The sequence below is a fragment of the Thermobia domestica genome, chromosome 12, assembly GCF_964235325.1.
Source record: "Thermobia domestica chromosome 12, izTheDome1.hap1.1, whole genome shotgun sequence".
Classification (NCBI taxonomy): domain Eukaryota; kingdom Metazoa; phylum Arthropoda; class Insecta; order Zygentoma; family Lepismatidae; genus Thermobia; species Thermobia domestica.
In genome coordinates, this window is record NC_137465.1 from 99,667,382 (window position 1) to 99,691,267 (window position 23,886).

Genomic DNA, 23,886 nt, shown 5'->3' on the forward strand with positions numbered 1-23,886 from the left:
CGGTTTTCTAGCTATGGGACGCGTTGGAAAATTACTTCTTTCTGGATAAAAATGAAGGAAACTTCTTCACACAATTCTCAAGATTTGGTATCAAATTTAAAATTTATTTCTTGCAGTGATGGACTCAAACTTGCACGAATACTGGGCCCTCACACATACTGTATGGATATTTCGTTATCTTATATATAGACGATGCAAACTACCAAAAATAGAAGTCTTAATTTTCTAAACTTCATTAAAAGTTTAGGGTGACATTGGCTTGACCACAAACTAGAATATCTTAGTTTCATCAAATATATATCTAATAAATAAATAAATAAATATTAAGCGAGACACAGCATTTCCTGTGAAACTCTCACATAAGCCAGATATGATTTTCCTGTTAAACTTTCAAACTGAACCAAAAATCTCTGTGTGAACTAGATTTTATGGAAAAATCGGTGTGTTTGTGCAAACGTTACAGCGCGGATAAGATATTTTCAACTGGAAAGTAACAGATGAATCTGCGTAGGTACAGATGTTGTTTTCTTGCTCGAAGTGAGTACATAACTCCAACACATGATCTTGAAAAACGCGCAACAGAAGAACCTTTTGGGATTCAAGGAGTTAATGCAAAATTATAGTACAGTAAAATTTTACTGTTCCACTTGAGCTTTGCGTAATCTGAAACAATAGTTATTTTCAAGTGAAAATTTTATGTTAATTCATATTAAAATATATAGGAATTTTCATACGAGATGCACAATATGTACTTTGTTCATACACATAGGTTTTAAAGTTTTTTATTAACAGTATGACGTACATACATACAATAGATATATATTTATATTTATATATGTTCTTTAAATATATAGATATTAATTTTTACACACTTCTCTCAAGTATCTGTGTATACATCAAAGGGCATCTCATTAAATACAAGCAAATCAGGAATAACAAATATCGTTCTTGAGAAGAGCTCGCAAACTGGATTAACTTCAACAACACATTCAACAATTCTTGAAACATTTCGATAGAATGTACAACAATTAGTATGCAACACAGTGGTTTACTACATCGATTTGTTTATACATTAGTTCAATATATGCTTCTTTAACCATTGTATTGTCTGTGATAAATATATAGTACTTATATACATCTCAATTTTTAACAAGCACGATATACGTTCTTCTACAAGTCTGGTTGTTATCACGTGAACGATAAGTGATTACTACAGGCTGATCATAAATTACCAGGTATTCCTTTTAAAAAAATGCATTGCCGTTGGTACACGAAACAGAAATTTAAAGACATATTTCAGTTCTTTTTATTACTTTCCATAACTATTTTGGACTATTGTCACAGAAATTCTTGAGTTTATGCTGTTATCGCTCCTGACAAGTACTGTACAGTAACAAATGGACACATTCAAGATACTTGCAAGAAATACTTAGATTTAAGATTGCTAGTTTTAAATAATGTTATAAAATACATTAATATTACTTGCGGGTAAAATATCAACTAAATGCATTAAATTCCTATGAAACATATACATAATGTATCCATCTTTATATAAGTAAATTCTACGAAAAAGATCTAATAAGAAAAACAAAGCTAAAGAAACTTTTTTCGGTTTCACAAATATTGGTAATAGTATTAACTTTGCAAAAACTGACATTGAATTTAGTTTATTTTAAATCCAGAAATATGTGAATCTTCAAACCCTCTACATTATGAAAAGAAGCACTGGGTATTTAAAGTTATATATTTTCAATGAATTCTTACAATAATATAACAGATTATTCTTCTATTATCTGAAGCGAGAGTAATAGGAATTATACGAAAAAAAATTGCAAAACGTATCATGTTATTTAATATTTTAAAAAATAATTTCAATTTATGAACAACCTGTATTCCCTTTAAATATATCAACAATATCTACAAAACTTAACCTCTCTTCTGTTACCACTAAATTCTTTGATTTTCATATCTCTAGCAGTACTGCACGTCAACATGCTACTACTTCAAAATCTGACTAGGCCAATAATGAAAAATGTTTTACCTTAAAAAATGTATACACTACTTACAAAGAACTTTAGAACCAAGTACAACTAAAAATGCACAAAAACACTGTCAGCAGATATAATACAATATCTGAAAAAGTATGTACAAATTAATTTACAGTATGGAGGTAATCCTGCCATTCACACATATATTAATTAAATACTTTGGAGAAATTAAATAAAAGAAACATCACAATATATAGATATATTTTAACGAATAGAAGCAAAAAATAATACGATTTCTGTAGCAATACGTAATATATTATCTGTGTTCAACAACACAAGTCTACTAAATAAATTCAAGATATGTACAAGATATGCAAATTCAGCCAAAACAGCTGGAAGCAGCTATTATTTCTCCTCCCTTCCCCCACTACAGGTCCTCCAACCAGCATTTTTCACATCAGGAACCATACATTAAGGTATGATACTAAACTTGAATTAATATCAAAGAGCACGTCTTTCCCTTCTCAGCAAACCCTAATGCAAGAACTATATTTAGCAATGAACTAAATAATTAGTGGAATCAATTTACCACCAGATTTACATTATGCCACCAGGATAAATTGAAAGTAATTTAGAATGTTGTTATAAGGCAACCCTTCAACTCATTTACCCGTTGACAAGCAACATATACGTACTAATTAGGCCTGAAAAGATACGAATATTGTTAGTATCAAAACTTCCACTTAGCTGAATGAAAACTGTTTAGTTTGATCCCCCCCTTTTTATGTATGAAATTATTTGTCTTACACTACGCATACTTGGAAACACTCTTTCTAATGTAAGAACTTATTATGTATTACATTTTGTTTATTTCTTTCATCAATGGTGCAATTTCAAGAAGTCGAATTATGTGATAAGAAACACTAGCAAATTATAAGAAAAAAGTAACATGTGTATATTCTAAAATATCTTTTGTATTTTTAGGTATGTGTTAGAAGACAAAAATAGTTGTTCGGATGAAAATATCTGAAAGACCAAAATAAAATATATGTAATGTATAGTGACACAACTGAAATTCGAAACCTGTATTTCTTTTGAGCGTAAAAACAATTTCACATGCCACATTTAATATTACATTTGCGTAAGTGAAGTATATATAATTTATGTTTTCCAGTCATCTCAAATTACCTTCAATAGTGTGTTAAAAGCCAGTAGACCATTGCGGTCCACGAGAAGTGTTCTTCTAGTTCACAACATGTCAAATATATATTTTATTGCAGTATTTTTAAACTATCCTGTCAAACACTAAGAAGTTACACAATACCACGGGCCAAGTCAACCAAGTAGACATGTTCTTTTATTCTTGGCATAAGAAATACATTCTTTGTAATTCTTTGTTAAGTGGTGCTGTAGTTACTGGTACAGTAATGGGTGATTGCGGTTATATGACTTTTACACATAAAATACCATAGCATATTAACATACATATTCAACTCGTTCCTTCAATAATATATGCTATTTCAACAGTTGAACAATTGTATGGAATATCTCCTTTACCTTCTGAAATTCATTTACAAAAGCGGTTCCTATGGTTAAGAACAGATTCAAGATTCTGTACGTTAGAACCCATCAAATTAGATAGTAATTTTCTATCATCACCATTTTTTTTTATCAGCACATGAAATACGATACCATTACGGGCTAGAGGGCTTGGCCACTATTAAATACAGCTCTTGCATTAGACTTCACATCTGTTGAACAAGAAGCAGATTTTAATTAATTCTGCTAAAAATATGGAATGTTTTAACAGCAACTAAAGAAGTTATTCTAAAGAAAGAAAAAAATGGAATAACTGGAACTTACATGGTAGTCATCAAATATTTATAAATGAAAATAAAGGATTCTCGTACATGTTAATATCTTAACAGTTGAATCACTTTTGCGCAATATGCAGAACAAATCCTTTATCAGACTAGATCTTCTATTTGAAGGTGATGTTACTTATTGATAAAATCCGTCCTTATAAACACTGTAATGATCACAACATGTTATAATTCACAGCACATGAAGATAGAAGTTTAGAAGATGATTGCATTTTTTTCTTTTCAATATATGATTCAATTTCTCTGCACTCTCACATTTCACGTGAACATAAACAGTAACATACATGATATATTTACATGTTTAACTGTACTGTATTGTCTTGCCACCATCAGTAAATACAACTAGATTTACATCTACTGTGTTTTGTAGTTCTTTAGCTCTTTCGTTTGTAAGCTATATAATTTCTCGCTCTTGGCTACTAAATGGGGTACCTTTTAACCAACCACTTTTATGTTTCCCTAGTACAATAACTAGATGTATTTTTCTCACATTGAAAATACAGTCTATATATGAATGCTTATGGTAGAAAAATAAAGCGGGCCATTTCTGCTAGTAGTTTCAATTGTATCACATTTTCCTATTTATGATTAAATGTAACTACCGAAATTCTGAATAGGAAAAGCATTTAACGATATATTCACTTTGAATAAAAAGGTTACGGCAAATGATACAGTTAAATACCCCACGAAAGAAAAAAGTATTTTATTAAAATATATATTATAAGAACAAAAATATTTGACTTCTAGGTCTAAGTAAACGAAAAATTACGAAAGAGTAACTGGATAGACTTTGGAAACATATTTATAGGATTTAATTTATAAACACTGGTAGTGATAAAACTGATCCCCATTTAGTCACTCCCAATACTTCTTAGTTACCAGTGATTACACTCATTTCATTTTAACGCTTTGTAGCACCTAATATCTGAAATATATTGCTTTGTGCAACCCTGACATTTATGCTTTTAATGGTTAATATATCAACTTGCTGTAGCTCTTTGTCACGCGGTCTAACACTGAAACATTGAAAAATCGCGGGGTAAAAAGTCACAACCCTTTCGACATGATCATTACTATCACTTAACTAATGTTCAACAGCAAACGCAGCCACGCATAATAACTTAGTTATTGTTACTTTCTAATAGATAGATTGAACAACTAAATCTTTTTCTGGTAGTTGTCGTACTTTCATAGAACCATCAGCTCCACAAGAAAATAGTCTTGCATTTTGATCAACATAGAGCTGAGTAACGCCTTGGCCAATGTTCTTAAAAAAGCTAGATCGAGCATGCTCTCCCGGGAATGAATATATTGCATTATGCACAGTCAAGCCCCACACCTGTAAGTAGAAAATCACTATTAAACACACAGAGAAAGTAAATAAGCACAAAAAGTACTATTACAATATATAACTTGGAATTTAGTCCTGCCAATGTTCGACAGCACAGCGGCTGGAAAAAATATATATATATATATATATATATATATATTTTCAGCGAGCTGCTTTTCTACTTCGTGTAAATATGTATTATAGTAAGGAATTAATCTTTCAAGCCACGAACCCAAGTACGCACTTACTAAATGCAGTCCTAAAAAATTCAGCATTGCTCTGGTATGTATACAGTTTCTTTATACTTTAAATAAAAATATTAAAAATCTTACTAGCTGAACATTAGTTAAATAACAATATCTAGTTGTACTAGTAGGTATAAAAACAAGTTGTACCAGTAGCTATAAAAATAAAGATTTCACACCGGAGGAAAGGATGTATCAAATAAAAAATGCACTCACAATACATTTTTAGTTCTTTGTAATACTGTCTTAATATAAAATTAACACGGTTGGCAGAGATTTTTTAAATCGATTTTCCCGGCAGACATAATTCTTTCCCCCAAAGAATAATGAATGGAAAGTCCTCCACAACATCCACTCACTGCCTTCCATTCACCATTCTTTTTTTTTTTTTTTTTTTTTTTTTAATTTTTCTAACTACACAATTTACAAGATTTAAATCTTTGACACATCTCTTTTATTACAATAAAATTACAGTACCATACTTATGATTGCAGTCTACATAAATAATTTTTGTTATGGAACTTCACATTAAACGAATTATAGCTGCATGTTTTCTTAGTTTCCACAGTTCTCTATGTTAAGAGGTGCTTCCAAGCTTTCAATTTCATGTTCCAAATTTTTACATTCAATAGAAGTTTCTAATGAAAGTTTTGCTTTCTTTTTCTTTCTTTCTTTTATTTTTTTTTCTAAAATGGTAATCTGATCAGCTATGCGCTTATATTCTTTTTCCTTTGCATGGGTTCTTCATAGCGTGCATATGATCCCGTACGTGCTGAAACATTTCTGGGTCTATATCAATACTAAGGGATGCTCCAGCACATTGTATAGTATCATGAACAACTCTTAAACCCACCAAAGATTCTTCATGCATATTTTCCACCAGCATGTCTTTGTTAACTGAGAAACTCTTCTCAACAGAAGCATTTCCATGGGAAAGGACAAGTAACTTTTTATTGTTCCACAGATCAACGAAATCACTATTATCAAGTAGACTGCAATAAAAGACACACCTAACCCATTTGTGTATACATTAAATGATTCGCTTTTTTTCTTTCTTTACTTTTCCTGAAACACATAATTTGGAAAATTTGTGTTTTACTTTTTCAGCTTTGGCAGAAAAAGTACATCTATATTTTTGTTATGGAGTTCTTCAAGAACATTATACATCTTTCCTTCGATTACACTTTGGTCAGTCTAAATTTTATTTGGAATAAAACATGACAGATTTCGCACTATTATGTATTTGAATGGGCATTTTCCACTAATTTTTGAAGTTGTGCCTGACAGAAACTCCGATTTACAACGCTCATTAACTTTACTCTGTTCTAAGTCGGTGGAAACGAGCACACAACGTAACGAAAGCGTGAGAGCATGTTCAAGAGCAAGCTTAATTTTAATTAATTCAGCAGTGCAGGCGATGCAATCTGCACTCTGACTGTCGTCGTCGGTTATAAAGGCATAGCTAGCAGAATTCCCATCTTCAGAACTGTCCGTATAGAACATTAAAATCGGGGTACTGTGCTATCAATGCTGAGAAAACCTTACTGGTATGCCTGGAAACTAGTGTGCTGTTTCGAATGCGAAGACTAGCACAAATCAAGGCGTGATGTACACAGTACCCATAAAGGTAAAGCACAAAAGTGAAGCAAGGAAAGACAGGGCCACACGAAGTCGTCAGTGAGAAAACTCTCACAAGAACGGATGCACGATGGACGTACATCGCGAGGACCTGCAACACAGCACTCATAAATCTGCCCACTACATCCTAAAAATCCACAGAGATGGTCAGGAATATACTACACATGCGCAGAATAATCGAGAAGTCTTCCACGACGATATGCTAACGATGGTTCATTGGCATTAACATAAAGACTGGCAACGAGACTAGTACAGAAGGTGCCAGTAGCCAGTCAAATACCCAAGTGATGGACTGTGTCAAGTTGTCGCAGCAGAGAACAGCGAGCAGGCGCATAAACAATATAAGCATGATCTAACTTGGAACGGATTAGACTACGGTATAAGCAGAGGAGAACTGTATGATCAGCACCCCACGTAAAGCGAGAAAGGACACGAAGGAGATTCACAGCGCGAAGACAAAAGTACTTAAGATAACGAATGTGAGAGCCCACGACGTCGGTAATCAAAGATCAGGACTTGGTCCAAGAACGGGCAGTATTAACGAATGACAAACAAATGCCCTTCAGATATATGTCTGGGTCAACAATGCACATGCGCTGGCAGCAGAAGTGGATACATTTAGATTTCTCGGCAGAAAATCGAAATCCAATCTCGTCCGACTAGCGACGACAATGTAGAATCAGCTGAAGCTGTCGAATGACGCTGCGAAGGTGTCAAAGATCGACAGTACATGCCAAGGTCGTCAACATAAATAGACCATAGATAGGAGACTGAATCTCCAAAAGAACACTGTTGACGGCGACAGCAAATAATGTGACGGTAAGGACACTGCCTTGTTCAACACCATTTTCTTGGGCAAAGTACTCTGAAAGACAAGATCTCACACTCACTTTAAAAAGTCGCTCATGAAGAAAATTCATTATAAATGAAGACATATATGCCCACGAAGACCTCATTCATATAATTGTTTTAAGATACCGTAACACCATGTGTTGTCATACACCCTCTCTAAGTTGAAAAAGATAGCAACAAGAAGTCTGACGTTGAGAAAGACGTCGATAATCTGCCCCTCGAGATAAGCGAGATTGTCAATAGTGGATCGGAAAAAGCGAAATTTACTTTGACATTAAATCAAAGCTCAAGAGCGAATAGGATTCCAAACACCACACCGGACGCTTATTGACCATGCGTTAAATCAGCTTACAGACGCAACTCGTGAAAGCAATGGGTCTGTAGCTCATGGGACTAGTTGCAACCTTCCCTGACTTTAAGATGGGAAGAATGAGAGCCTCACACCAGCAGATGGGAAACATTCTTCGGACCAGATACGATTATAAACAGTTGCAAGCTGTGTATTGCAGGAGAGGCTGTGCAATATATCACAGGAGATATGATCAAGCCCTGAAGCAGTATTGGACGATTCACGGAAAGCAGAATCAAACTCAACTAGCGTGAAAAGAGCATTATAATGATCACTGTTGGTGTTACTAAAGTTTAACGGGTTCCACTCTACTCGACGGTGAAAAATAGCAAACGCTGGAGACTAGTGTACAGACTCAGACACAAAGTAATGACCCAAAGTGTTAGTCTTTAAAAATACCATGCACAGATATAGGCACATCAAGGAAACAAGTTATTGCTAATATGAAAGCGAACGCGACGCCACATAGTAGACATTGGTGTTCGATTATTGAAGGACGAAATATATTCTTCCAGTTTTGGTACTTCGATAGATTTATCAAACGGCGAGCCCGAGTACGCAGAATGTGGAAGTGTTGAAGTTTCGCGTCAGTTAGATGAGAATTAAAATTGTGAAAAGCTCGCTCATGTGCCAGGCTAGTCTCACGGTGTTCCATAGATCACCATGGATGGAACATGGTGGCGGGAAGCTTTGCTATCGCATTTCGGAATGGAACCATGAGCAGCATTGAGAAAAGTCTGCTCGAAAACTGCTGCTACAGCAGCTACAGGGAGATCACTACGATAATGAAACTCACTCAGTGCACGGAACTTACGCCAGTCAGCACGCTTCAGATAGAAGCGGCGGAGAGGTAAATGAGGGCAACAGGAAGACCTTCGAGGACAACGGAAAGTGATCACTACCACAAAAATCAAGATGCACTCTCCATGTCAAAGAGGTCAACATACTAGTACTGCACATGGAGAGATCGATGGCACTGCACATGGAGATACAGGATGCTATGTACCATTGGTGGTACCATAGGCAGTGGGGAAATAAGTGAATGGCATCCATGGATTGCCATCGGATCCACTCTCTTCAAGAAATTCCGTTACTTGACGCCCCCGATCGTCAGTATGCACAAAGCCCCACAGACGGTAATAGGCATTAAGATCTCCAACAAACAAGATGGTGGATCAAGCTGATATTAGAACTGAACAAAATCGGCATCCATAAAGACTTCTGAGTGAAAAATGTATAAGGAACATGTATAAGGAAAATGGTTAGCGGACGAGGGAAGTAAACTCACACCGCAAATGATTGCAGTCGGGAAACTATGTGAGTTTGCTGAGAATAAAAAGAATTGAAGACACAAATGGCCACGCCCCCAACATCTGGCTTATCACATCGATATACAGTATAACCAGAAATAAGAGAGAAGTGGGTAAGCTTGAAATGTTTCCTACTAAAAACAAGCACTGGAAAGTGGTTAAGGTCCAGTTGTGTATCATCCTCAAGGTGACCACTGAAACCATTGAGGTTCAATTGAAGAAGGCCATAACTGAAGAGATCAACGTTTGAAGCGAACTTTCTTACGTGGGCCAAGTACAGTTCATTAGTTCGTCTTCCACCATGTCAGATTTCACAGAGACTGCAAGTAGCTTACGAGCAAATGTAGATTCCGTTAATTTCGTTCTGTTGAGAGAGAGAGAGAGAACCATATCGTTGAGCCGGCATATTACGCTGGCTAATTTTGAGGCCAGGAATATAAGGTGATCGGCGATGGGCTGGAGTATGCCGAAGACTACCATTAACCGAAACACGTCGAGTTTTCGGAGGTTCGCTTGTCGATCCAACTGGAGTCTTTGGGTCACAACGATTCTCAGGGATAAGGTCAGTTTGGGTGGAAACGTTGGACGTCTTCGCCATAGGTTTTCTAGAAGTTGCTGCAACGGTAGCAAATGGGACAGAAAGCGAGGAAGGAGTGCTTTCTTTTAAACGAAGCTTAGCGTCAGCACCAGAGATGTTCTCAACAACTATGAGTTCTCGGGTACATTTCTTGCGTTGAAAGCCTGGATAGTCCCGACATTAAGTATAATGCTCACCCTTACAATTCAATAAAAGGTCGATGTACAGGGTTCCACACCATGACTACCCTGGCCACAATTAGTACAAAGAGTAGCGGTGAAATGAATGTTGAAATGCTCTGGAATGCTGAAATGATATGTCTAGGAACATACTGCCGATCCTTTAAAACACAGTAACCAGCTTTGACGTATTCTGGAAGCGTAGGCAAACTAAAAGAAAGAATCCGTGACTGGGTATCTACGAGTTTACCTGACTTCTTACTTTTGATGGAAGCCTTTCTATAACATGTTGGTCAGCTAACTTCGATTTACTCTCCTCCTCGGTGGTATTGAGGAGGTCCCAACACGATATCACCCTTCAAGAGACATTCAGTAGACGTTGGGGTTCTACTGACACTTGCTTTTCGTCTACTGTTTTCACCAATAATGTGTCGTTCCACACTTTTTAATAACTTCAATCTGTTCGGCGTTATTAATAGGGAAATGAGACAAACCCTTAATAGCACTCGGATAGCTTCAACACTGGCAGTATTAGCGTCTTTATCTTTGATTACAAGGTATCGGGACTATAGTGGACACATTATCTACGACTAGAGGGTTAATCTCACTGTCGCTTGGTTTGGACTTTTTACGAGAGGGTGAACCCGGACCCGTTTTTAATGATTGAGTACCCCAAAAAAAGTGTTTTTGGTAAACATTTATAAAGAAAAAGTTGTGTGAACGCCGCCACTTCACACCGGGGCGCTTTTGAGGAGAACTTATGATACTCCCCTGGTTATCTCATTAGCACGCCCTCACTGTAGGAATAGAGTGGGGCAGACGTGATGAAGAGGAATGGGGATGCAGCAAAACCATACCCATCGACAGAACGCATGATCCCGAAAAAAAAAGAGGTTGAAACTAAAAAAAAAAAAAAAAAAGAATCTGCCAAACCAAAAGACAGACCCCACTAGCTCAAGAGAGAACAAAAATGTGCGGATTTTTTTTAATTTCGTGTTTTTTAATTGCTGTGATTTAGTACTTTTGTACTTTTTTTTAAAAAAAAAAAAAATATTTTCAGACAGCATACTGGACAACACAAACATTGAACGCACACAACAGCATGCCGGGACGGGTGCATGTCCACACTCCAAATAAAGGAAGACGTTCACAGACCATCCTCTTCTCAGATTCCTACCAAAGACCTGCGAGCCCGGTAGCGTTATTCGTGGCTAAGAGGGCATGCAGGAACACGCAGATGATCCATGAACGAAAAACGAAGCCGCCTTCTCAGCTCCACGCACTCCTCGACGATGAGGTCCGCTACTGGATGGAGTTGTTTTACAAGTCATCATACCTTTTGTTTTCGTGAATATTAGATTTAATAGGTTTATCAACAAACATTCGTGTAGTGCGAGGTTCATGAAGCGCCTCATACCAAAATCATTGTTGCAAGTTCAAAAAACTGTCTAAACTGGCATAACAACAACCATGTTTTCTTTGACGAGTTCTTTATGTAACTCGTTACAATATTTTTCATATATTTCTTACAGAGATGTAACGTTTAATACTTGAATTTCATACGATATATTGAATTTTATTAACAACTTTACTTTTAATGACTATCATCGAGCGGAAAAAAACGATCTTCGCCCCCCCCCCCCCTTTAAAGTTTTCATGGTTCGGACAAGTTGAGCTACTTAAATGACTACAACTTCCGCGTAAATATTCTCAAAATCCTTCTCTGAGACTCTTCCACACCCCTCAGGAGGAGAGAAGAGCATCCTGATCGCGAATCATTCCCTAATTTTAACTGGCCCTGATCTCTTAACTAGATTAACGCAGTTTCCGCACGTTCATATTTATTATTAGTTTTCCTACATGTTTTTCATTTTGTATTATCTTCTTCTACTGGCATTATCTTTCTTTTTCATTATCTAACCCTTTTTTCTTTCCTATTCTGAATAATTATATTTGTATAAATATAAATTCTTTTCTCATGTTATTCCTTTTTCCTTCTGTACTCTTACCAATCAACCCATCTCCTAAGCTTAACGAACTATACGACGCACTTTAATTTTTAAGCAATTTTTTTTTTAAATAACATTTTTACCATTTTTATTATTAGATTACAAAGCTAGAATAAAACAAAACCATCTTAATTATATACAAAACTACATGAACTGACAAATTAAAGGGGCACTTCCGGTTGACGTAGGCAGTTGAGATTGTAGCTTTCTGGGACTAACCGACAGGAAAATTGCCAAAAGTGAATACTCTTAATTTTTAGGGGGTCTAAAGAGGAAATGAAGAGATTTCCCAATGTTATTTTATGTTGTTCAATGTTTTCCCATGTTATTTAAATGGGTCTTTTTTTTTTTTTTTTTTTTGACCTATCATCTCATGTTTTAGGTACTTCGAACTAGAATAAAAACTTGAAATTTAGTATGCTTGTACGTTTTCTTTAGTAGTAAATCAGCGAAATCTTTCCCATGTTATTTATATGGGACACCCGTTTACACCCCAAAATTATTGGGCACTTTGTGTAGGGCTACAATGATTAAATTTGGCATGATTGTAGCTTTTCGGGACTAACGGACAAAAAAAATTGCCAAAAGAGAACATTTTTAATTTTAGAAGGTCTAAAGGGGAGATGAAGAAATTTCCTTTTTTTTCTTTTCTTTTTTTTTTTTTTTAACCTATAATTTCATATTTTAGGTACTTAGAATTGGATAGCGTTAACTAAGTAAATCGACAAAAATAAAAAATTCCAACTGTAGAGTGGTTTCATGGGGAACAGAAAAGTTTTCCCCTGTTATTTATATGGGACATTTTTTACTCCCCAAAATGTTTAGGCATTTCCAGCAGGATTAGAATGATGAAATTTGCTTTATGGGACTAACCTACAGGAAAATTGCCAAAAGTGAATATTTTTAATTTTTAAGGGGTCTAAAGGGAATGAAAAATCCCCATGTTATTTAAATACGTGTTTTCTTGGAATACAAAATCTTATCTTTTAGATAGTTGAAATAGAAAAAGAAACTTGAAATTCGGTAGAAATATGGGTTTAAGAAGTGCGAGGCCGTAGGGCAAACAAACGTGGGGCTTGGGGGCGGAGCCCCAGTTGGGCAAATTCAGGAAATACGAAGAGTAAATGCACAAAATTCACTGCTGAAGCATAGGTTGATACGTAAGAGATGCGAGGCCGTAGGCCGAGCAAACCCGGGGTCTGGGGGCAGAGCCCCCAGCTAGCCAACGGCCAGTCTTAGTTCATAAAACCGAACTGACCTTTAAAATCCCTGAAAATCGTCATCTGAACTTTCTTCTTCTTCTTCCTCTTCGTCGTCATCGTTGTCTTCTTCATATATAAGATGGTCTTGACTGCCATCGAGAGCGTTACTTTTGAGATGACGCACTTTTTGAAACATTATTAATTTCCAGTATAAGATGCACCTGAACTTTGGAGGCAATGTTTCCAAGAAAAAAGTGCGTATTATAGTCCATCTTTTCTTATCTTAACTATACTTTAAACACAATATTTATTTATTTACCTTAATATCTCCATCCGCTGAGCCAGTAACAAAATATTCTTCTCCTGGATCTAATGCCATACACTTAATAGCTGAATCGTGAGCCTGAAACCGATGTCTTAACTGACGCTGCCGAACGTCAAATATGCATACATCTCCTTTCTTTCCTGCCGAGATGATAATTTGATGTTGTGGAGCATACAGAAGACTAGGTGAACCTTGGTCATGGCAAGTGAATGCTGCAAATACAAAAAGAACGATCTTTAAATACGAATATTGGCATATTAGCTATACATAACACTGTTAACAGTTTTTTAATATATTTCTTGTTCCTAAGAATAAAACTGATAATTTAAAACGTAAGATAGGCTCAGATAAACAATTCAAATCCTTCTGAATGATCATACTGATCAAAATCCAGTTATGACTAACTTCTCTAGCGTTTAACTCTGTTTTAAAATAAGGTGGTGCTTAAACTTTCACGCACATACAAGTAGCGATACTATGTCCACTTTATGAATTATTTTGAAAAGCCCAAACTGCATAAGACAAAAAAAGAAGGAATTATTCTCTTCCAGTTTGGCTCAAATATGATTCAAAAGCAGTATAACAGATGTGCTTACAGAGGTCAACTGACAAGTGTTCCATTAAGTGATTCTCACAAAACAGTATCTCGAACTTTGAACTTCAATGCTCGTATGACGTTTAACAAATATTTATAACACTGACATGCGAGACATGAATCTACAAATCAGGAGAGTTGTGCTGTGAATTGCCGCTGATCACCGAAAATGCGTAATGTAATTATGTTTGTAACGGTATACTACTACTAGTCAAATTGATACTGTAGGTATACGATATTAATTGGTCCACTTGCTTGCAGCTTATGTGCGCTGTTATCTGCCATTTTCTGACAACCATTTGGTCTATCTCTGCCTTCCATCTGGTCATAAAATAGTAAAAGTCATAAACGCAAAGCATAGTACGTCAGTTCGGAGCTGAAAATAAGCCGAGTTGCACCTTAGAAGCAGTATTACTCTTTATACATTAGTGCAATTTTTAATATGAAAGATGTGTATTAATTCTGTATGTAAGAAAGGCTACGATTTAGGAAGAGAGTGCAATATTGGAACCTGTTTTTTCTCTTTTCTTATAATATGTGGAGTTTATGCGACAAAATAAGTGAAAATTATGCTGCATACCAATAATTGTGTGGTACAGTTCGCGGCATAGAAATCGTTACACAAATTCTACGTCCAAATTAATAATCAACTTTTGCCCCGTTTTCTGATGCATCCAGAAATATATGTCTCAATCGATTATTGCTTCTAGTATTCAATCCGACTCCTCCCCCCTCCTCCACCTCTCCTTGTCTAAAGCAGTGTATGTGACGTAGTACACTCTTTCCATTCGCTGAAAAAAAAAAAAAAAAAAAACAGGGATCAAGTTTACAACGTTATAGCTTTAAAACAGTCCTTTCTTTTCCAGTTTGTTCTGAAATATTTTAAGAGCCTAAATTTAAAAAAAAAAAAAAAGTCTCACAATGTTCCCATAGCTTTATAAAGACCTCTAGTCTCATTCTTTCCTTTCTTGAAAGACTGCAAGCTAGTAAGATGCTCCCTAAGAAATCTATGGAAATTGCCAATAACGGTAATAGATTTTGTGCTTCCTAAAGTCTGTAATGCATGCACAGAGCTCTAAAATATTTACTGACAGAAATGGGTGTTATTCAATGATTTATTTCATTGCCTTTCAGGAATTGCAACCAAATGTTCCAGGGACGTCATTTGGGCAGGTCAGGAGGGTGTAATTCCCCCTCCCTTGAGCTTCATAAATACGTATTGTTTGAGCAAATGTATAGGAATACACTAATAAAAAAGTGAAAATCTTATGTCGGAGGAGAATCTCCCCCCTCCCCGAATAAAATCTAAGATACTGCTTTTAGCAAAAAACCTATAGAGTTACGATAGCACATTGTTAGAGAGCTTACATTTGGTTTCAAGAGTCGAAGGTTTGATCTCAAGCCATATGAGTTCCTGGGAGACACTGAGAGAGAGTGACAGAGAGAGGGATTCAAGCATGGAGACAGAGAGGGATGATTTATATACACAGATTTAGAATTGGGGGAAAATGATAGGACAGCACTCGTATTACGAAAATTGTGATTTTGTGAAACAGAAGAAGGGAAGGTTTCGAACTGCGAGGATCACATTAGGCAGTTGTCGAACTAAGGTGGAGAGCTCTTTTTAGAGCATCAGATGAATTCGAAGGCAGAGAAATATCTTGAGAACTGAGGAATTAAGAAATTTAAAAATATCTGAAGCTACCGAGACGGGTTTCGAACCATGAACCTTGTAGTTATCGCACCATGACTTTATCAATCCTGCTACGGAGATCTCTATGTACTCGTTCACATACGTTTCCTTTAGCTACGTTGAAAGTTAACTTAATGTGATATTCCAAAGGTTGACTCGGTGGATGCGCCGTTCAGATAGGACGTAAACTCTTGTAACTTAGTTAGAATGTATCGTGGCGGACATATATCATTGATCAGGTAATAGCAACTGCTTTGAAACAAATACAGAGTATGAGAATTAAATCAGTCATATCTGTGGTTTCGTGTGGAGAAGAAACAAACTTGTGAACCAAAGGTTTAAGAACAACTCAAGTTATTAATATAAACTTTGCCGAAAATTATTCACTTATGTCATCATAAAAGAAATACGAAAGACGTTCTGAAACGAAGAAATATAACATACAACTTTGCAATCGGAGGCAAAGAAACCTAAAGTAACGAGACTAAAGACGAATCATTTACCGTGTAGTGTTCATGGTTCAAAATAAATAAATAAATAAATGAATAAATAAATAAATAAAAATAGGAAAAAATAAAAAATAAATAAGAAAGTGGTTCAGTTGTGAAGGCACTGGACCTGTAATCTGGAGGTTCGTGGTTCGATTCCACGTCGGGCACTTTTTTTTGTTTTTTTTTTACTTTAGGATTTTTGATGGCGATTGATCGACGATGACACACGTTTTATTATATTCAGATATTTGAATACTCGGATGTTTCAATATTGAACTATCAAATCTTCATGAATAATAATAGTAATAATAATAAACTAATAATAATAATTATTATCTCGTAGAAGATTAAAAGCTAGGAGATAATTATCGCCCAGGTCATACCATTACAAGCAGAAACGTGACATTTGGCAAGAATATTTTGGTTTTGTTTAATTTGTTTAATGTTGCCGACGAGAAGAGGAAGTTTTCATCTCGTTTCTAAAACAAACCAACAAAAAAAAAATTAGGATAAATATTTTACATTCGAGACGGGACAATGCTAACTCAGATTATCGTCTCACTTTGGAGATGAGAATCGAGACGAGACGAAAAGTATCGTAAACATTTCTCGTCTTATCTCGATTCTGGAAATAGTGTATGTCCATTCTTTAAGTAACAATTGCTCTGTAGACTAAATCTTATAGGCTTTCTGTTACTTTGTATTTCAGAGCTCATTGAATTATGGTCTGTGTAGGTATTTTTGTAGCAAAGCTTTTATAATTACCTCTGCATATTCTAAAAATTAGTTTATTATATGCCTTACTGTTGAGTGATATTCAGTTATTTTTATTAGTTATATTCCTTAAAACATACAGTAGAATACTTTCTACATGAAACTTTAGTGGAAAGCTTTTGTTTAAAATGCGGGTAGTTGCAGAGGTGTGTCTTGAAGGTACGGAACCCCTTCTCAGAAATCCCTACGTTTAAGTAAGTTTTGCCAAATTTTAGGGCAACTTTAAAACTTTTAATACCATTATTTATTATTATTATTATTATTATTATTGTTACTGAGGTGGTGTTAATTTAATGGTTCACCCTGTTCCACCCAGTCCCGCCTAGTGGGTATTGTGCTGAACAAACACCCTGTGTGTAGGTTTTCTTCGGGTTCCGCTTGGTTCGGGTTCGGGTACCTGATCATTGATTTATGTCCGCCACGATACATTGTAACTAAGTTACAAGAGGTTTACGTCCTATCTGAACGGCGCATCCACCGAGTCAACTTTTGGAATATCACATTAAGTTAACTTTCAACCTAGCTAAAGGAAACGTATGTGAACAAGTACATAGAGATCTCCGTAGCAGAATGGATAAAGTGATGGTTCGATAACTACAAGGTTCATGGTTCGAAACCCGTCTCGGTAGCTTCAGATATTTTTAAATTTCTTAATTCCTCAGTTCTCAAGATATTTCTCTGCCTTCGTAATCATCTGATGCTCTAAAAAGAGTTCTCCACCTTAGTTCGACAACTGCCTAATGTGATCCTCGCAGTTCGAAACCTTCCCTTGTTCTGTTTCACAAAATCACTATTTTCGTCATAATACGAGTGCTGCCCGATCATTCTTCCCCAATTCTAAATCTGTGTATATAAATCATCCCTCTCTGTCTCCATACTTGTATCTCCCTCTCTCTCAATATTTCCCAGGAACTCATATGGCTTGAGATCAAACCTTCGACTCTTGAAACCAAATGTAAGCTCTCTAGCAATGTGCTATCGTAACTCTATAGGTTTTTTGCTAAAAGCAGTCTCTTTTAGATTTTATTCGGGGAAGGGGGGAGATTCTCCTCCGACATAAGATTTTCACTTTTTTATTAGTGTATTCCTATACATTTGCTCAAACAATACGTATTTATGAAGCTCAAGGGAGGGGGAATTACACCCTCCTGTCCTGCCCAAATGACGTCCCTGAACTTTTGCTTGCAATTACTGAAAAGAAATGAAATGAATCATTGAATAACACTCATTTCTGTCAGTAGGTATTTTAGAGCTCTGTGCATGCATTACAGACTTTAGGAAGCACAAAATCTATTACCGTTATTGGCAATTTCCATAGATTTCTTAGGGAGCATCTTACTAGCTTGCAGTCTTTCAAGAAAGGAAAGAATGAGACTAGAGGTCTTTATGAAGCTCTGGGAACATTGTGAGACTTTTTTTTTTTTTAAATTTAGGCTCTTAAAATATTTCAGAACAAACTGGAAAAGAAAGGACTGTTTTAAAGCTATAACGTTGTAAACTTGATCCCTGTTTTTTTTTCAGCGAATGGAAAGAGTGTACTACGTCACATACACTGATTTAGACAAGGAGAGGTGGAGGAGGGGGGAGGAGTCGGATTGAATACTAGAAGCAAATAATCGATTGAGACATGTATTTCTGGATGCATCAGAAAACGGGGCAAAAGTTGATTATTAATTTGGACGTAGAATTTGTGTAACGATTTCTATGCCGCGAACTGTACATTTTCCGAAATGTTAGCTGGATATTGCAAGACTTGTGTAATGAAACTGTGCAAAATATAAAAGACTTTGTAATCTTTCTATTTAAATACAAGAACATTACATTAATATACAAGGTGATTCTTTATAGGGTTTACAACTTCCATTAGTTATAATACTTTATTAGAACCACATACAGACTTGGTATGTATGTCATTATACTGAAAGACACTTCAAGCTTTTCCTGACAAATTTATTATGGGTCAATGTGTGCACGTGCGGTCATCCTGGACATCTCAACGAAAGTCGATTTCCTCCAAAACAGTAGCCAGCATTTCGTGGTTAACGTCCGCGATGGCTGCTGTGATGCGATTTTTCAGTTCATTAACATTATCAGGTAGGGGACGGGTGTACACCTTATCTTTCACAAACCCCCACAGAAAGAAGTCAAGTGGCGTGTAATCTGGAGACCGTGGCGGCCAGGCAATTGGTCCACCACGACCAATCCACTTATCTGAGAGACTTTGTGTGTGATCAAGAAATTCCCTTTCGTCTATCAGGTAGTACGGCGGGGCGCCATCTTGTTGCCACCATAAGCGGCCATCGTAGTCATCTTCATCTACCTGTGGAACACGGAAGTTCTGGAGTATATCAACATACGCGATGTCGGTGATGGTGCTCTCAGCAAAGAAGAATGGTCCATACACCTTTGCTCTGGAAACAGCTCAAAACACGTTCACTTCGGGCTGTCAGGAACCAACTTTACGTGCGCATGTGGATTTTCCGTGCCCAAATACGACAATTGTGTGTGTTAAGTCGGCCGAAAAGGTGAAAAGTTGATTTGTCACTGAATACCACTTTGTTCAAGAATGACTCATCACCACTAATGCGATCCAACATGGTAACACAGAATTCATGTCGGGTATGTTTATCCGCTTCACTCAGTGCTTGAACCAAGGACAGTCTGTATGGCTTTATGGACAAATGTCTATGCAATACACGCCAAACAGTGTACAGAGGGATACCGGTTTCTTGTAATGCACGTCGTATAGATTTTCGAGGACTGGGGACAAAACTCTCCCTTGCTGCTTCCACCACACCGTCAGTCACGGGTGAGCGCCCTGGAGCCTTTGTGTGTCGCAAAGAACAACCTGTTTCAACAAATGTCTGGTGCCATTTGTACACTGTTGGTCTGGTGTTTGTTGGTTCCTTGCTGTATTGTGTGCGAAACTTACGCTGTACACTCGTTGCTGACTTCACTTCTTCAAACCAAAACACGCACACTTTCCGCACCAGTGAAAGTCTCCATTTTCAACAACTGACCGGTGGTGCCGCGTGTGGTCAACTCCGGAACTACTTCCTACGTGAGTAAAACTTGAAGTTTTTTGCAGTAAATGACATATAAACAAAGTCTGTATGTGGTTCCAATAAAGAATTATAACTGATTGAAGTTGTAAACCCTATAAAGAATCACCCTGTATGTCTAGTTTGGTTATTTTCACATGTTGAAAGCAGTACCAATTAACATAGCTACAGGAGTCATTTCTATATGAAAGGTGATGTGCTTTTATATGCCATTTATCCACGTTCTCTCAAAGTATAAAGTTCGCATCTTGTAATTTTTATGTCCATATTTGTTGTTGTATTAATATCAATGAAATACTTTTGTTCTGTTTTTTAACTATCGAATTTGTTGGGGACAAAATTACAATAAAATCTACACTTAATATAGACAGTCTCATTGTATGAAGAGTTTCTCTTTATACACGTAAGTCTAAATCTGCAAAGCCCTCACCAAGAATCCAACCTCGGTTTCTTACGCAAGAATACTCAATTCTGCGTCAGACTTACTTGATAGAAATTACTTAAATTACATTAATTTACTAATATTGACGCGTGTGCCAAACATACAACAAAAAAAATCTTCGTGAGCACAACTTGACTTGATTCCAGAGAATTGACGAAATGGCCATATCATGAAAAAACACTAATGGATTTCTACCAAATCTTATCCAATATACAGACGTGTTCAAATTGTTAGACACAACATTCAGTTCCTGAATATTTTACTGTTCTTACAATACTTTCGAACTTAGTCCAAATTACTACCTTGTAACTCTGTACTAATTTCTAGTGGGTTTGGCATATGCTTTTCAATATCAATAAAACAAATGCGTACGTAACATTCAAATATAATTACTATAAAGTGTGTATATCCAAATTGGAAACAAAAAATGAAATGGAATACTTACAAGAAAATTATCTCTCACACAAAGATTAATATTTCTTATGAAATCCCTTATTCTTTATTAAGTCTTTTATCCTTTGTGGCATCCTATGTACGAGTTTAGCACATTTTGCCATCAATTCAGCATCGTGATACTACAAATTGTTGATCTCCTTGATCAATTGAAGTTTGGTTCTAATGTGCTTCTTCTCTAGCTTTTCTTTCATGAATCTCCAAAAGTTTTCAACCGGGTTCATATCAGGACTAATGCCTGGCCATGGAAGAGCACTAATTTCGTTGTCCTCGAAGAATTTTGTCACAGCTTTGGCCCGGTGGCATGGGGCTCCATCATGCATAAAGATGAATTGTACGTCATCAAACCAGAGTGCAGTCTGGAAAAGCAGTTCTTCTTGAATAACATGTAGGTATTGGTCGTGCTTCATTTCCTGTCTACTATATACAGTCTTTCAGGCCCGAAGACAGAGATCACATACCAGACCATGATTGAAGTAGGATGCTTCACGGTTTATTAAAGACATTTCAACTTGAATTCCTCCCAAGCCAACGTCGCACATATTGTGAACATTCATCAGACACAAAGATACATTATTCGTCACTGAAACACACTATTCTCCAATCGTCAGCAGTCCCAATATTCTAGGCCTCGTGCCCATTCGAGGCGCTTCTCTGCCATGATTGGAGTAGACACTAATTTTTGTTTTCTTTCTTGATCGTGTGCTTTTATTCCCTCGGCACAAAGAATCTTTCGAACACTTTTAGGGTAAATGTCTGCGCCATACTCAGCCATTTTTATGCTTAAGTCTATTAGAAGTTGCTCTTCTGTTTCCCAGAGCCAACCTTTTTAGTTTTCTGACACCTCTTAGCGATAGCTTTGGTTTTCGCCTACACTTTCCAACCCTATTTTGGCTCTTGTTCATTTTAACAGAGATTCTACTCACAGATTTTTTGTTCTATCCCAACTCTACTAGCAATGTATTGCCGTGTATATCTTATTTCCACCAAAAGTATTTTGTTAACTTCCATTTTACGCAGAGACAGGTCTTTTGCTTTTCCCATTATGATGCAATTACAAGACTACACAGAACAGAAGATTGATACACGAAACATGTCACGATCATTTTAAATTGGCCCATTCGAACTGTTGAACGCTCTGAATGTCGTTAACTTCTTACGACAGAAACCACAACACTTCAGACTATAACTTGTTGATAGGAACCACAATAGCTATCTACAACTGAAACACCACTTTCAGAATCTCGCCTCCTCCTCCTAATACCATCTGCTGTTCAACGGTGATATCACCACTTCAATTGTACAGTAAACAAATGAAGGATCCTATATTGGTGGTTTAACCATTAAATAAAATGTTCTTGAACTCTGAAATTAGGAGTCCTACATCAATTTTGCATTTTTCGAGCGTGAGTCTAATAATTTGAACACGTTTGTACTTATATACCTCTTAATTTCCGAAACCTTCAAGTACAGAATTCTTGCTGATATATTTCTTTTCTAAAATGTTTGTTTACCATCCCTTTTCAGCAAGAAGGGTTAAAAGACATGAACCTACATTTTAACAGAGATCCTAGTAATAGATTTTTAATGGGAATGGAAACTGGGACCAGCCGCAATATAACCAGTCGATAACTTGAAAGTCAGTATTTTTCACGAGCTCTCAGCAAGTTCCAAAATACGTTATAGCTGAAAACTGTACACCTGAAATTTTAAATTCATGTACAGTTTTATCTGCACTCGCTGCCCCATTAAACTGAAAACAAAATATCAGCAAGAAAATTTCCGCAATATAACCAGTCGATAACTTGAAAGTCAGTATTTTTCACGAGCTCTCAGCAAGTTCCAAAATACGTTATAGCTGAAAACTGTACACCTGAAATTTTAAATTCATGTACAGTTTTATCTGCACTCGCTGCCCCATTAAACTGAAAACAAAATATCAGCAAGAAAATTTTGAACTATCATCTGATACGTTTTCTTTCTCTTTTTTCCTTCTAACTATACAACTGCATGGTTAAGTTAACGCACAAGGTTTCTCAGCGTAAAATGTCCGGTTCGATTCCTGATAAGTACAAGCGCTCGATAAATATCCAATCAGCTTTTCTTGCTAGTCTAGTGGCTAGCGTGCGCACTTTGGTGCACGGAGTCCCGGGTTCGATTGCCGGTGAAAGTGTCTCGAAATTTGAACGTACTACGGTTTCGAATTCCACTATAGGTCTGTGTCTCATATAGCCTCGGTGCCAAAAGGACGCTTAGCTCTTAACTCAACCAAAAATTATGAATCCAGATGCCACTTTAAGTAACAAATTCCATCTCTCTCAATTTCTGTGACGAGAATGAAAATTACATTTCAATCAATCGAACTAATTAATTATACATTGGTTTAGCGTGTAGTGCATAATTATGGATAGTAAGTCCACTGACAAACTAAATATGAGGATATTCGATAATCGAATTTGAATAATGAATACGACAAATAAAAACTCGCG

The 23,886-nt window shown here is 36.3% G+C and overlaps 1 protein-coding gene across 3 annotated transcripts in view; it reads right to left on the minus strand.

Moving 5' to 3' along the window:
• Window positions 1-766: 766 nt before the first annotated feature.
• The window catches only part of Rbcn-3A (rabconnectin-3 alpha), a 354,959-nt gene continuing 331,839 nt past the window's right edge, over window positions 767-23,886 (minus strand). For all 3 annotated transcript variants that reach the window (XM_081733859.1, XM_081733860.1, XM_081733858.1), the window contains 2 exons: window positions 13,882-14,099; window positions 767-5,210 (listed from right to left, as the gene is read on the minus strand). In XM_081733859.1, the coding sequence (XP_081589985.1) occupies window positions 5,010-5,210; window positions 13,882-14,099 (419 nt within the window). In that variant the 3' untranslated portion in view covers window positions 767-5,009. The remainder of the gene's footprint in view (window positions 5,211-13,881; window positions 14,100-23,886) is intronic.